Raw genomic sequence first — 13,348 nt, 5'->3', positions numbered from 1 at the left:
GTCGGCTCAAGGGTTCATTCATGTATGTGTCATGAGTTGCTTCAGGATTTTGCTTTAAAAATCCAATGTAAAGGGGAAAATTAACCCTTAAAAAATGAGGCATCCAAACCTCACAGTGTTTCTATTTAACTGAGACTCATCATTTGAGGTTGTCAAAAGACAGGCACATTCCCTCTACTGTGCCTACAGGCAGCAGCTCGGCCAGGCCTGCAGGCGATGACGTAGCCTGTGTCTCAGGGTCCCAGCTTTACCCACTGCCATGATTTCAGCTCAGAGTCAAGTATGCCATGCACACCTGTGGCAGCTAGTAGAGAGAGAGAGAGGCTTGCTGGTGTTTAAATTGCAACAGAATATGTGATTGTTTAAAAGCCTTTTGTGTTTTCCAAGTTTTCTTTTTAGGACAAAGGTCCAGATAGTCCCTCAGCACAACCCACGGAGGCTGGACTCTGTCTTGTGGAGAAAAGAATCCATTTTCGTGGGAGTTACGAAATAGACTTTGCCTTTCTCTCTGTCTGGACGGATGTCTTTTCCCTTGTTTATTTCTCTAGGTCCTCGGAAGGGAAGTATACACCTCCAATAACCAGCTCGGGGGCATCCAGATCATGCACAACAATGGGGTGACCCACAGCACTGTCTGTGATGACTTTGAAGGGGTGTTCACTGTCCTGCACTGGCTGTCCTACATGCCGAAGGTAAGCCCTCCCCCCTTCCTTCCAGCACCGAGGAAGCCCATAGCACCCAGCCTTTTCACCAGAGTTCACTGCCTCTGCGTGTGCGACTGTTTTATAGTAGAGGGATTTTTTTACGATATGTTCTCTGGAAGCCGTTGATTTCTTTTTTTTTCTTAAAGCCATCTTTTGCCTTCTACCTTTAAAATGCCTTTGGATTTCATTGGTTAGGCCCCTTTCTGATGATTTCCAGCCACAGAAGCCTTCGTGTCCTATCTGGGCTCAGATCCCAGCTTATTAAGGCTTCTTCCTCATTGTGGGTCTTCCCCTTTGTAATCGGTATCCACCCCTCTGGGGAGCTTCCCGGAGAGCCTGGGCACACTGAAATCAGGAGTCAGAATGCCCCACTTTCTGCCAGGCTCCTACATGAGACTTGAGGGCTGTACATGTTCCTCAGGGCTTGGCTCGAGATTAGGGTTCTTCTAGCTGATGATTGGGACTAACGGGTGTGACTCCATATGTGGTCCCTGCTGTCTTTGTCCATAACGATTGCTGCTGAGTTGGAGTTGTTCACTGACCGCTGTGCTCTTTCCCCCCCAATCTCCTTTCAGAGTGTACACAGTTCAGTTCCTCTCCTGAATTCCAAGGATCCTATAGATAGAGTCATCGAGTTTATTCCCACAAAGACTCCATATGACCCTCGCTGGATGCTGGCAGGCCGTCCCCACCCAAGTATGTACACATTTGAGGGTCTGTGGCACCCTGGCCCTCAAACTTCCAGTCTTCCTTTCAATCACCAACCAATTCCTGCACAATAGTATATGACAAAGAAAACAAAGCCACTGAAGTACCTGGAAATGAGGGAAATCTGAAAAACAGCTCCCTGAAGAAAAAAGTGGAAAATCCTTCAAGAACAAATGAAAAATGAATGAAATCAGCCATTGAGTCATAAGCATTGGAGTCATTAATACATTTCTTTTCTGTTATTAGAGCACTTATTATTTAATGGGCTCAAAGACTTTAAAACAGTTAAATATAAGCCATAAAGTCATAGAATTACAGGACCAGAATCTTTGACCATCTAGTCTCTATAAACAGAGATTGATCAGATAAGTTTTGGAAAAGGTCTTTGGGACCCTTCACTATAGAGTGTGACTGCACTCTTCCCAGCAAGCTGTTGCTGGGCACCCACCCTGCATGTGCCCTTCTTCTCATATGATTTTGGTAATAGTATTGATCTGTGCCTTATTTATTAATGTAAGGTTGCTTTGTAAGATTATTTATTCATGAAGAGACTGTGCAGAACTTTTAATGTGATAACTGTATCGAGTAAGAACAAGCCGTCCCTCCATGTTTATCTAATATATCCCTCTGTCTTGGGGCTGATTTTACCAAACTTAAAAAACAAAAAGAGGGGAAAAAAAAGGTAACTCCACGTAAGGCAAATGTACATTCTTGTTTGTCTGTCCATTTGGCGATTTTAACAAACCTTATTTAGTGGGAAGTTCTTTTGTGAAGCCCCAAACCCCCCGCTACATTTTGAATCTATTTTTTTTAGGCTTTTTGAGAAAGTGTTTGTTCTTTTTTCCATGTTTGTTGCAACTATTTCCTCCCAAAAAGGCTATATCTAAAAGAAGAGTGGAATGCAGAAGATAATTCCTTAAACTTAAGAGTCATTGTGATTTTGTTGAAAGAGAAAGAAGTCTTCATAAGGAAGACTTAATAAACCTTTGTGGGCACCCACTAAGCCAGGTGGGCCTGTAAAGCACTTCCATATACACTATCTTATTTGGACTTACTACTTCTCAGAGATAAGAAGAGATGACCATTTTACAGGCTCAGAGAAGTTAAGTGATTTGGGCAAGGTCTCACAGCTAATACATAGGAGTTGGGCTTAATCTGAAGCCTAACTATAGATAGTGTAAAAAAATCACCAGAGGAGGGCTGACTTTAATTTAAAATGTTACCTGTTGTCTTCAATTCCTTTTCTTGTTAATCTTAATAAAACTAAATACTTTTTCTTACATCACCAGAAAAATCACCATAGTAATCTTTTTCCCTACCTCTCATTTTTATACCAAGATTTATAATAAGAACTACGAACCTAAGATACCTGTCAGCCTTAAAATACAGGACTTTTCTGGCAGAATTCAGAACAAGACTTAGTGAGTGTTCTCCTGGGAATTACGGGATGCCATGTTAGCTGGCTTCTAAGTTCTACATCTGAATTGAACATTACCTGCTCTTCTTTGAGGAGGCCCAGTAAAGCCCACCTGCAATGGCCATAGCCCACTAATGACTCCCCTCTGTCAATCAACATATAAGACAGGAGGGGTTTTAAAGAAAAACAATTTCCATTTTGAAATGAATTCTGTGGTTCCAAATCATTACTATTGAAGTAAGAACCATCAAATGATCCAAGCATATAAAGTTAAAATTTCAATATCCTGATGCACTTAGGAGTTTGGTTTAGAACGTTTATCAAAATTTGAGCCCTCTTTCATGGGGTGAACAGGTGTGTGTGTGTGTGTGTGTGTGTGTAGATGGGCATTATCCTGGCTATTATTAATGAGATCCACAGAATAAAATGAATTTGTGATAAACTAAGTTTTCTGGGTTTTGGATAATATTTTTTCATCGACTCCCTAGTAATTCATCCTGCTGTCTCTTGTGCAGCTAACACTTGCTCCCAAATCGACTGACTTCAGATTTTAATTTAGTGGAAGCGTTAAAGAAAGCAGATGATTCCCTGTGATAAGTTAAAGCAGGTATCTTCTAGGTGAAAAGTTAAAGTCATTTATTAGAGGAGATAGTGCCGTGATATTCTTCAAACTGATGCCCAACACGAGACCAGAATCTAAACGATCGGCTTTGGGCTCATGATAGAGAGATAATTTTGAAATGGACGATCACATTTTACACTGGGGCCATAGAGGCAAGGAATGTAGAACTCAGTAATTACAAGTTGAGTCTTGATAAAACACTCTCCATCCTGTTTAAGTCAGCAGAGGTTAGCTTGCTCGGATCTCCACTTTTAATTGGTTTTGGGCTTGAGTTTTTAGGGGGCGGAGGGCCATGTTCAAATTAGAAGACTTGCTGAGAAACTATGAGCCGAGAGGGCAGCCAGGAAACAGTTATTTGCAGAAGCTTTTATGGGGCCTTGGTCAAACATGGATACCTGTGGAACAGAAGTTATCTTAAACTAAGATGTTGAAAGTTTATGTGTCTTGCCAGTGAAGGAAATTCTATGCACAGAGGAGGTTAATGACATTAAGTGTGTTCATCTGAACCATTATATTTTTGATACCTATCAAGAGTATACAGGCATGGCCCTTTCTTGTAGTAAGATTATACTTTGTGAGCAGTAAATAAAGCGGATGTATCTTGTTGCTTTTCTAGCAGAGAAGCTGAGTCCCTTTTCTTTTCCTCAAATTTGGGTCCTCACGTGATCATTAATACTTATCATTTGGCTGTCTTCAGCTTTCCATTAAAAGAAAATCATTGGAATCAAACAAAATTGTAAGCTAAGTTTTAAAATAGAAATACACTTCTTGAAAACATCTTTAATGACTTGGCTGCCTTTTGACAAATGTTTGTGGTGTTTTGAAAAAAACCAGGTTATTTATTTAAAAGACACAAACTCTCTCTGCTAGCTGAACCCCATCGTTTAACAATAAATGATGCTTTTGCTGATAAATGATTCTTTTTATTCAGACTAGCAAATGAAATAGGAGATGAGGTCTGAAGGCAGATGAACATTCAGGGGCCTAATGTTTCCATCTATTATAATAGGTTTAAAAACAAATAACCCCCCAAATCCAACCTCCAATTTGCCAATTCCAGTGTATTTTGAATGAATTGACCATTTTAATTTTCTGTTTTCTTTCTTTCCCTTCTGTAGCCCAGAAAGGTCAGTGGTTGAGTGGATTTTTTGACTATGGCTCTTTCTCAGAGATCATGCAGCCCTGGGCACAGACTGTGGCAGTTGGCAGAGCCAGGTAAGAGCTCTTTTGTTTTGGAAGCACTTTTTCCTCCCAACTAAAAACAAGAAAAGAAAGGGCTGTAAAGCTTTTTACCAATAACGTTCTCTTTGTCTAAACTTTCTCAGCATACTGGATTATAGTCATGCCCAAGGCAGCATAACTGGAGCACTGGTTCCCAGTGGTCATTTAGCGTGTCACTCTAATGATGCGTTTAATCTGAAGTCTGGTTTTGGCAACACTTCCTTTTCATAATACCGAAAGAAAAGCTCTCTGGGGCTGTACAGCCCAACCACAATAGCCATAGCTCACCAGTGACCCCCGCTCTATCCCCCAAAGACCATTTTCTTTCAGGAGTAGATGGCCAGTGAATCAGACTCGTCTACTTCTCTCTGTAACCCACCCAGAAGATCTGTGTAGCCGGAAGAAGTTCCTTCATGGCATTGAGATTATTCAAGTAACAAATGCACTGTACTGGCTTATCATCAGATTTGAATTGAAAAAAAAAAAAAAAATTTACCTGAAACAGGAGTGGGTCAAATAAGCTGGAATAGGTTGCAGGCATACCTGTAGTTTTCAAGGGGGAAATTGAAGTTTCTATTAAATTTTAATACCCACTCTAAGAAGTGCTTCACTCAACAGCGAGCTCTGCACGAAATAATCTGCCAGGCTTGCCGTAACGAGCACCTGCCGAGGCTGATCTTAATCTGGCTCTGCACCTCGGAGACTCGCCGCCCCGGGGACCCACATCTGGAGCTCACCTTCCTCTCGGGGGCAATCAGGTTTCCTTATCCTGGTGAAAAGTGGCACCTGCCCAAGATCCTCAAACATGTCACACTGGGTTGAGATTTAGATTCCAGCCTCGAAAATAATTCTAGGCTTTGTGGTGCTCTCCGTCCAGCAGGTCAGCACGCCTTGTGCTGCCAGTGACCAGGAGCCATCAGATGGCAAATCCCACCAGGCGGGATCTTTCACTGGGGCTCTGAGTAGGACTCAGCCTGGAGTCTGCCTGGACCGAGACTCCCAGGGACCAGCTCCCATCTTCTCCGGCCTCCCAGGCTTCTGCCGCACCGCAGGCTTCCGAGTCCCAGTGAGGGTTATTCTTTGTGCCTGGCAGAACTCCCACTGGGGAGAGAGCCCCCCCACTCAGGACCTACTGGTTTGTTAGAGTCTTCACAGGACACTACAAGCAACTTTTTTGAGACTGTGTCTCTTATCCATTCTGCTTCAGTTTTCCCGTCCTTAAAAAACATGACCGAGAAAGCCAGACCTTTGTTAAGGTCTTTAAGATCCTCCCGTGGGAAACAGGAGAATAATGCTTTACACTTACGATTGGAAGAACAGGGACTGTTCTGTGAGCAAGTTCAGTCAAGCTTGGCTTTGGTTAGCTCTGCCATTGTTTATTGCGGCCCTCACTCTGACTTCTTTCTTTCCATCTGATGAGTTCTGGGCTTCTTACTCCAAACACATACACATGGTCACAAGTATATAAAACACAAATGGAGCTAGCTTCTTTCAAAAGCAATGGCATTTCGAGAAATAAATATAAATGTATTCTTCTGGGATTGTTACTGTAAGTGCTGCCAAAACTCATCTTTGGTATGTATGTTTGGAATATGTGTGCTATGGGCTGTAAATTGTCTTTTATTATTCCATGGCACCTTGTCCAGGGACACACTATAAAACAAGATGTAGCATCTTCATGTGCTAGCCTGATAAAATTTATATGTAGTATAATAGAAAACAGAAGTTGTTCTGAGCTGTTTTCAAGTTCAATAAATAACTGTAATACTTGGATAAAGATGTTCTTTATTAGGTCACATGGGCCCTAATATATAAGTTATAAGTTACCGATTTAGGGTGGCTTTTGCAATTACAAGTTTCCAGTTGGATTGTTAATCATTGTGAACAGAAATATTTCTAAACCCTCCTGTGTACCTTCTGCTCGTTGTCTGATTGTCTAGAGAGCTTTTGATTCTGATTCAGTGCAGGCAAGTGACAAGGGGGTGGGTGGTCCTCACTCAGGCCCCTGTCAGGCCTCTTGTGATGACAAGGATCCGTTTCCAGTAGCCAATGTAACAACCAAAGACCATCCTTCATGGAAAAGTTTGTTATGGAGATGCTGTGGGGCATGAGAGACTATAACCCGTTCCAGCCCCAACCCCAAGGAATGCGGCTGAGAAGGTAAAGATTGAATCACATTTTCCAGAGTGAGGACTCACCCTGTGCCTTGCAGGCTCACTCACACTCCCTTTCTCGTTCTCCTCCTGATTTTTACTAGGAAATCTTTATGAGGACCAAGTGTGGGAGGGTATCATGGAGCACAGATGCAGAGGCTTTGAGCTCCTGAACAGTTTTTTAAATTAACAGAGCTTGGAGATTAAATTTATCCTTCCAGTATAGATCACCTATTCAACCAAGATGACTTCTGAAGGTTAACCCTGTCCCACTGCTCTTTTCCAACGGAAGAGAAAGTTAAGGGCTTGTTCAACCACCTCCCTACACTTGGCACACGTTTTTCATCATCCCCGTAACACACCTGCACACTCCCCATCCACACGCCCAATGGTAAGACCTACTGTACCCTCAAATCTTACCAGGAACCACGTTATCAATACTCCATAGAAAACTACAGGTCTGTTCCAGCAATGATGTTTCAGGTTCCTACTGCCTTTCAGACTGTTTCCCTTCATCTTCACCAGAGACATGCTGTAGGGTGAACTGAGAAGTTTCACTTGGCAACCACAGTGATGGTGTGTGTGTGTTCATTTGTGTGTGTGTACAAGATCTCACACACGTACTAGGCTGTTGAGTCTAAATGCAGAGGCTCCCCTGGTACCACCCTTGGTTTGAATTTATCCTGTGGTGGAGAATAGGAGTGATCCTGAGGGCAGAATCAGTTACCAGTTATGATTTACCAATCATATTTGGTAAATATGCAGTTTCCTCCATATTTACCAAATTTGCCATTTTTACCAAATCTGTAGAGTAACATTTTACCCCCAGAAAAGTCAGATTTCCCCCTGACCCTATATTTGTTTCCACATCCCCTTCCATCAATGTTTTGATGTAGGATTGGAAAATAAATGACTAGCTGTAACATAGACATACATTGGGTTCTTACGAGGCTCATTTTTTATCAGGCTAGGAGGAATACCCGTGGGAGTAGTTGCCGTGGAAACCCGAACCGTGGAACTAAGTATCCCAGCTGATCCTGCAAACCTGGATTCTGAAGCCAAGGTAGGTCACCTCAAGTACCCCGAGCGCCCATGCTTGGAGCTGTGTTTCCGCCTCTGCGGAGCCGTGGATATATTGGGAGCATTGCAAACCACCAATTTTAGAGGAAAGGGCAGCCAGCAGCCTTTAATGATTTCAGACCATCACGAGCTCACTTTTAAGATGACTCGAAATGGACCGCAAGCTAAATTCTGCCTGAAAAATTAAATGGGCCTTTACAGTGGTCTTGTTGTTGCTAGAAAACAGTCTTCTTTTGTTGGGTATGTGGTCTTCTAGAAAGGCAGCTGAGATGATGCTGAGGGCCCACTGGTCCTGGTTGTCCAAGCACTCGTGGAAGAGCTCCTACTGGAATTAATAAGGAAGTCTGCCCCGACACCAAATGTGAAAGCCACAGCCCATCCTTTTTTTTTCTTTTTTTCTTTTTGGCTGCATTGGGTCTTCGTTGCTGCATGCGGGCTTTTCTCTAGTTGCAGGGTGCGGGCTTCTCCTTGGGGTGGCTTCTCTTGTTGCGGAGCACGGACTCCAGGCGCGTGGGCTTCAGTAGTTGTGGCATGCTGGCTCCAGTAGCTGTGGCTCGTGGGCTCTAGAGCATAGGCTTAGTAGTTGTGGCGCACGGGCTTGGTTGCTCTGCGGCATGTGGGATCCTCCCAGACCAGGGCTCGAACCTGTGTCCCCTGCACTGGCAGGCGGATTCTTAACCACTGTGCCACCAGGGAAGTCCCATCCTTTTCAAAAGGGTGGATTAAGTCTTCACAGCCTGACAAAGGGTCGGGGAGACGAGAGGAGCTTATGCAGCAGGGCTACCTCAAGCGCCACTGACAAAGCACAGTACAGGGAAGCTGTACCAGGCACAGAGGTGAGAGCACGTGGAGACTGACCAGGGGGCTTGCTTGGAGCTGTGTGGTCAAGTCACTTAAAGTTGCCCTGGGAAGCCTAGAAGGAGGATGCCTCAGGCTGCATCCTTCCTTTGGAAGCAGTAAGGTTTCCCCCTTTGGACTAAGGAGGGGTGGGTGGTGGAATCAAGACTTAGGAAGAGGAGTATTTAACAAAGTCAAAGAGCCGGGATCCTTTCTTCTTTTTTATTTCAAGGATGATCTTCTTGATGAACAACAACTTTGGTTTGGTTTGATTTTGAGTTTTTAACAGTAAAACTTTATTCTCCCGGGAGAGATTCCCCTTCAAACTGTGTTGTTAATTGTGTCTTCTTCTTTGGCTTTTCCTAATAGATAATCCAGCAGGCTGGCCAGGTTTGGTTCCCAGATTCTGCGTTTAAGACCTATCAGGCTATCAAGGACTTCAACCGTGAAGGGCTGCCTCTGATGGTCTTTGCCAACTGGAGAGGCTTCTCTGGTGGGATGAAAGGTAATTGGCCTGGCCCTGGGCTGGAGGGGCATCACTGATTCCCTTGAACACTGCAGCGGGGGGAGGAAGGGTTTATACTGGGTTTATATGAGTGTCCTGATAGCACATCAGCCTAGGTTTTTGGGCGATTATGCTCCCTCTGAGATATCTTCTGAGTTGTAACTTGAATGGGAAAATTCGATTTTTACAATTCCATACAAAATTTTAGAGCTATCTAGGCGTTATGTAGGTGGACTGCTGATTTAGCTTTCACAGGTTAGTGATGGACTGTTCTGATGGTCCTGGGGAAATACAATTGTCCTAGTCTCTGTCCCTCTTTTCTGGGCATACTCTTTGTTGGTGTTCGTCTTTAATGCTCTATGATGAGCAAGAGAGATACTGAAATTAGCTGTCACCAGAAGAAAACGAACAAATTCTATACCGGAGGCTTTCCCTTTGTGGCAGTTTGTGATATGTTTTATTATTATCCAACAACAGCCCTGGGCCTGTGGCTCCAGCATATTAGACCATTATTATAAAGGCTCTGCTCAGTGCCAGAACTGCCAGTCACTGGGAATCCTCCGTGTGAACGGTTCAGGGAAACACCCACTACCTCTCAAGAGTTGTGAAGCTTTCTCTCCAATGGCCAGAGATTCGTGGCCAGGCGGAGGCCAGAGACCACATGCCGGGAGGGGATGGGTATGCTGATAAGTGTCAACTTTACTCCTCAGGGAAAACCCTAGAATGGATTAGGGGAATAGACGGGAGGGAGGAGTTGATACTGCTGGAGTGAAAAGAGTGATCAGAGGTAGGACATGTAAAATGTGAAAGAATGAACTCTCAGTAAGGCACCCAGAAGTAGCTTGGGGCAGGAGCGTCTCTAGCTTTGAGGGAGGAAAAGCCTGGGGAAGTCACCCTTTTATAGGTTATCAGCTGTGCGTGGAGAGAGGTTAGAGCCTTATGCCAGCAACTTTTCCTTACCTGGCTAAGAAAACCCCTGCCTGTATGGCCAGCCTCCCTGCCCAAATGTAGATGAGTAGGGCGATTTTTTTTGTTTTTTGTTTTAGTTGAAAAGATCCCCTTTGTCTATATTTACTGGACAGCTACCACATTTTGCACTTTCTCTGGGGAGACGTGGACTGTACATGCAAATTAGGGTTTGTATACTTTCCTAAGCTATTCCAGGTGAATTACTTTTTGACCAAGATAATAAATCAGTGGAAATACCATGAGATATTGAGAGTATAGGTTAAACAAGTCAATCCTACACATTTTTATTGAGTTCCTATGTGCAAGGAGCTATGCTAGCTAGCTACTTCACAGAAAACAAAAATAAGTCAGAAAAGAGTCTTGAAGCCTGAAGGAGTCAAGAAGAATGTCTTGTACAGAAAGTTAAACCCATAATGTATAAAGTATAAACAAAATACCACAGTGTTTCTACCAGACGTAAAATAGATAGCTAGTGGGAAGCAGCCGCATAGCACAGGGAGATCAGCTCGATGCTTTGTGACCACCTAGAGGGGTGGGATAGGGAGGATGGGAGGGAGGGAGACGCAAGAGGGAAGAGATATGGGAACATATGTATATGTATAACTGATTCACTTTGTTATAAAGCAGAAACTAACACACCATTGTAAAGCAATTATACTCCAATAAGGATGTAAAAAAAAAAAAATAACCACAGTGTTCAAAGGAGGATGATACTATATGGGGGCGGGGGAGGGGGTGGCTGAAATCCCTTTCATTTATGTATATGAGATGCATTTAGCATCAGATTTCACTTGATCCCAGATTCCCTGGCTGTAAGATTTACATTGACTTGGGAGAGAATGCAATGCTATTACTCCTTAGTTACCTCTCTTCTGGGGAGCCATTGAGAATTCACTCATGCTGACGTTACTTAGGAGACGTCAGCCTGGCTATTTTGTCCTAACGAATTTAGAGCTCAAAAGTTTGCGATGTGCCGCTTGTAGGGGAAGCTTTAATTCTGCGACGTATTTTGGCTCAGGCCCAGATTGGCTGCCCGCCCTATAACCATAAGAGCATCAACAATTAAGATTCATTGGGCTCTTTTCACCAGAAACTGCACTAACCATTTTACATGCATTATCTTACATAATCATCACAACAGGCACCTTTAAGGGGTAAGTTATATTATTATCCACAATTTGCATAAATTGAGACTTAGGTTAAGTAAATTTCCCAAGATCATTTAGCTAAAAAATGAGAACACAGACCTGTCTTACTTCCTGTAGCACAATTTAGAGCCTAGGGCCAGAACCAGATCTACTAGAATATCCCAAGAATAGAATATCTAGGTTCCTGAGAAAGTAATTATCCACCTACCGCCCCTCTGCTTTGGGGTTATTGTGACAGGAAACTGCAAGAACTCAGAAATGAGTTACGGGTTTTTAATTGTAAAATATACATAATAGTTATCCTATTAACCATTTGTAAGTGTACAGTTCATTGGCATTAAATACATTCACAGTGTTGTGTAACCATCACTACTGTCTGTACCCAAAACTTCTTCGTCATCCTCGACATAAAGTCTATACCCATTAAATTGTAGCTCCCCACCCCCACCCCCGTCCCTAATCAAAAACGAGTTATTGGCCTGATGTGGAGCAGGACCAGCTCTGTTTTCTGAATTTTGGTGCTGCTGCTGCATCCGTTTACACGTCACTTAAGACAGATAAGCTTTGGGGAAGATGGAGATCAGTGTGAAAGTAGGAGGGGAGGAACACCCCCCTTTCATAGTTACATGCAGGCCAGGATGTTTTCTATGTATTATCTCATGTAAAGGGACCAAAGCTGAGAGTCATTCCATATCCCTTGGGGAGATGTTTGCAGTTTTGGTTTCAATACTGGCTGGGGATTATGCAGGGAGGGAAAATAAACAATTATGCCATCCCTGAGTGCACACAAACACACAGCCAGGAGCCGACTGCACTGTGGGTAAAATGACTCCAAAATTGTGTGTAATGAGTAGGAAAAGATTAGAGACAGCTCTTGCTATGCTGAAAATTGACATTAGTGGAGGGGGGAAAAATAACCTCTTTACTAGTCGGCCTAGGAGGTCTAATTCAAGCAGTAAAAATATAAATAAATAAATAAAAGCATGTCAAGATGGTATTGGTGCTTTTTTTCCAATGAGCTCTATCTGGCCGGAAGGCTATTCAGCATAATGCAAAATTAAATTATAAAAACTGGCTGAATATTTAGATGGAAGAGCCATTTGGAAGCAGTTTATTTAGACAAACCGGCAATGACCCACAACAGGGAGACATCAAGCATGAAATTTACTAGAAATTAGCACCAGGGTCCCAGCCACAGCATGAATAGCTTGATAGGATGCAAATCCCAGTGATATTAAGCTGCCTCACTGCTGGTGCTACAGGGTCACTCTCAGTTGGCTTTTCACGTTATACTTATTATTTTTTCCTGGGACAGGTTATAAATAACAATAAAAAACATTTATTGAAAACTTTAACTGGAATGGAAGTCTATTATAAAGTCTCTGATTACTTGGATGTTGAAATACAGTGTCAGCCGGCCATAATGAACTCATGAGAGACATTATGTGTATGCAGCTTGTGTATGCCTGATGTCTACCTTCAGCTTCTAACAGATAATCTCGCCTCAAGCCAATAAGATCTGTTCCAGTTTTGAGAGAGCAGAGCACTGTGGAAACACCCTACCGCCCTGCTCCCTTGTTTGGTACACGCGGCTGCTGTGGTGTATCCCTGTTGTGTAACAATGAAGGCTCCAGGCAGGGTTGGCGCCTGGGTGCTAAGAACAGGCTGGAAAGGCTATGTGCTCACCGTTCATGCAGATGTGCTTTGCTCAGAATGCTTAGAAAGCTGCAGGCTCCCCCTCTTTCCGAGGAAGAACCTTTCAGTATTTTCCATTCCCATCGCATTTCTCAGGGCCTGAGAGAATTGACAGTCAGCATATGCATAGCTTTACAGTTCCCTAGACTGATGTCTAGCCTAAACCCTTGGGGATCCCCCTTCCCCTGCTGCTCTTGGCTATGCTTTTGCTCTGTCTCTTAAATATGAAGGGATTTCAAACAAATGTGTGTCAGATTGTTGCCAAGCGCTTCAACCTGCCTTTCAGGAA

General features: G+C 43.3%; 1 protein-coding gene across 22 annotated transcripts in view; it reads left to right on the top strand.

Moving 5' to 3' along the window:
* The window catches only part of ACACA (acetyl-CoA carboxylase alpha), a 274,775-nt gene that overhangs the window by 232,118 nt on the left and 29,309 nt on the right, over positions 1-13,348 (top strand). For all 22 annotated transcript variants that reach the window (XM_089900994.1, XM_089900995.1, XM_089901007.1 and 19 more), the window contains 5 exons: positions 549-692; positions 1,280-1,400; positions 4,570-4,666; positions 7,792-7,888; positions 9,112-9,247. In XM_089900994.1, coding sequence (XP_089757120.1) covers positions 549-692; positions 1,280-1,400; positions 4,570-4,666; positions 7,792-7,888; positions 9,112-9,247 — 595 coding nt within the window. The remainder of the gene's footprint in view (positions 1-548; positions 693-1,279; positions 1,401-4,569; positions 4,667-7,791; positions 7,889-9,111; positions 9,248-13,348) is intronic.

Source organism: Delphinapterus leucas, chromosome 19 (assembly GCF_059928025.1).
Source record: "Delphinapterus leucas isolate spDelLeu-1000000601 "Yukka" chromosome 19, BTC_Dleu_Yukka2, whole genome shotgun sequence".
In the NCBI taxonomy this organism is placed as follows: domain Eukaryota; kingdom Metazoa; phylum Chordata; class Mammalia; order Artiodactyla; family Monodontidae; genus Delphinapterus; species Delphinapterus leucas.
Note: the sequence above shows the minus strand (reverse complement) of the source record. Positions and strands in the feature narration are given on the sequence as shown.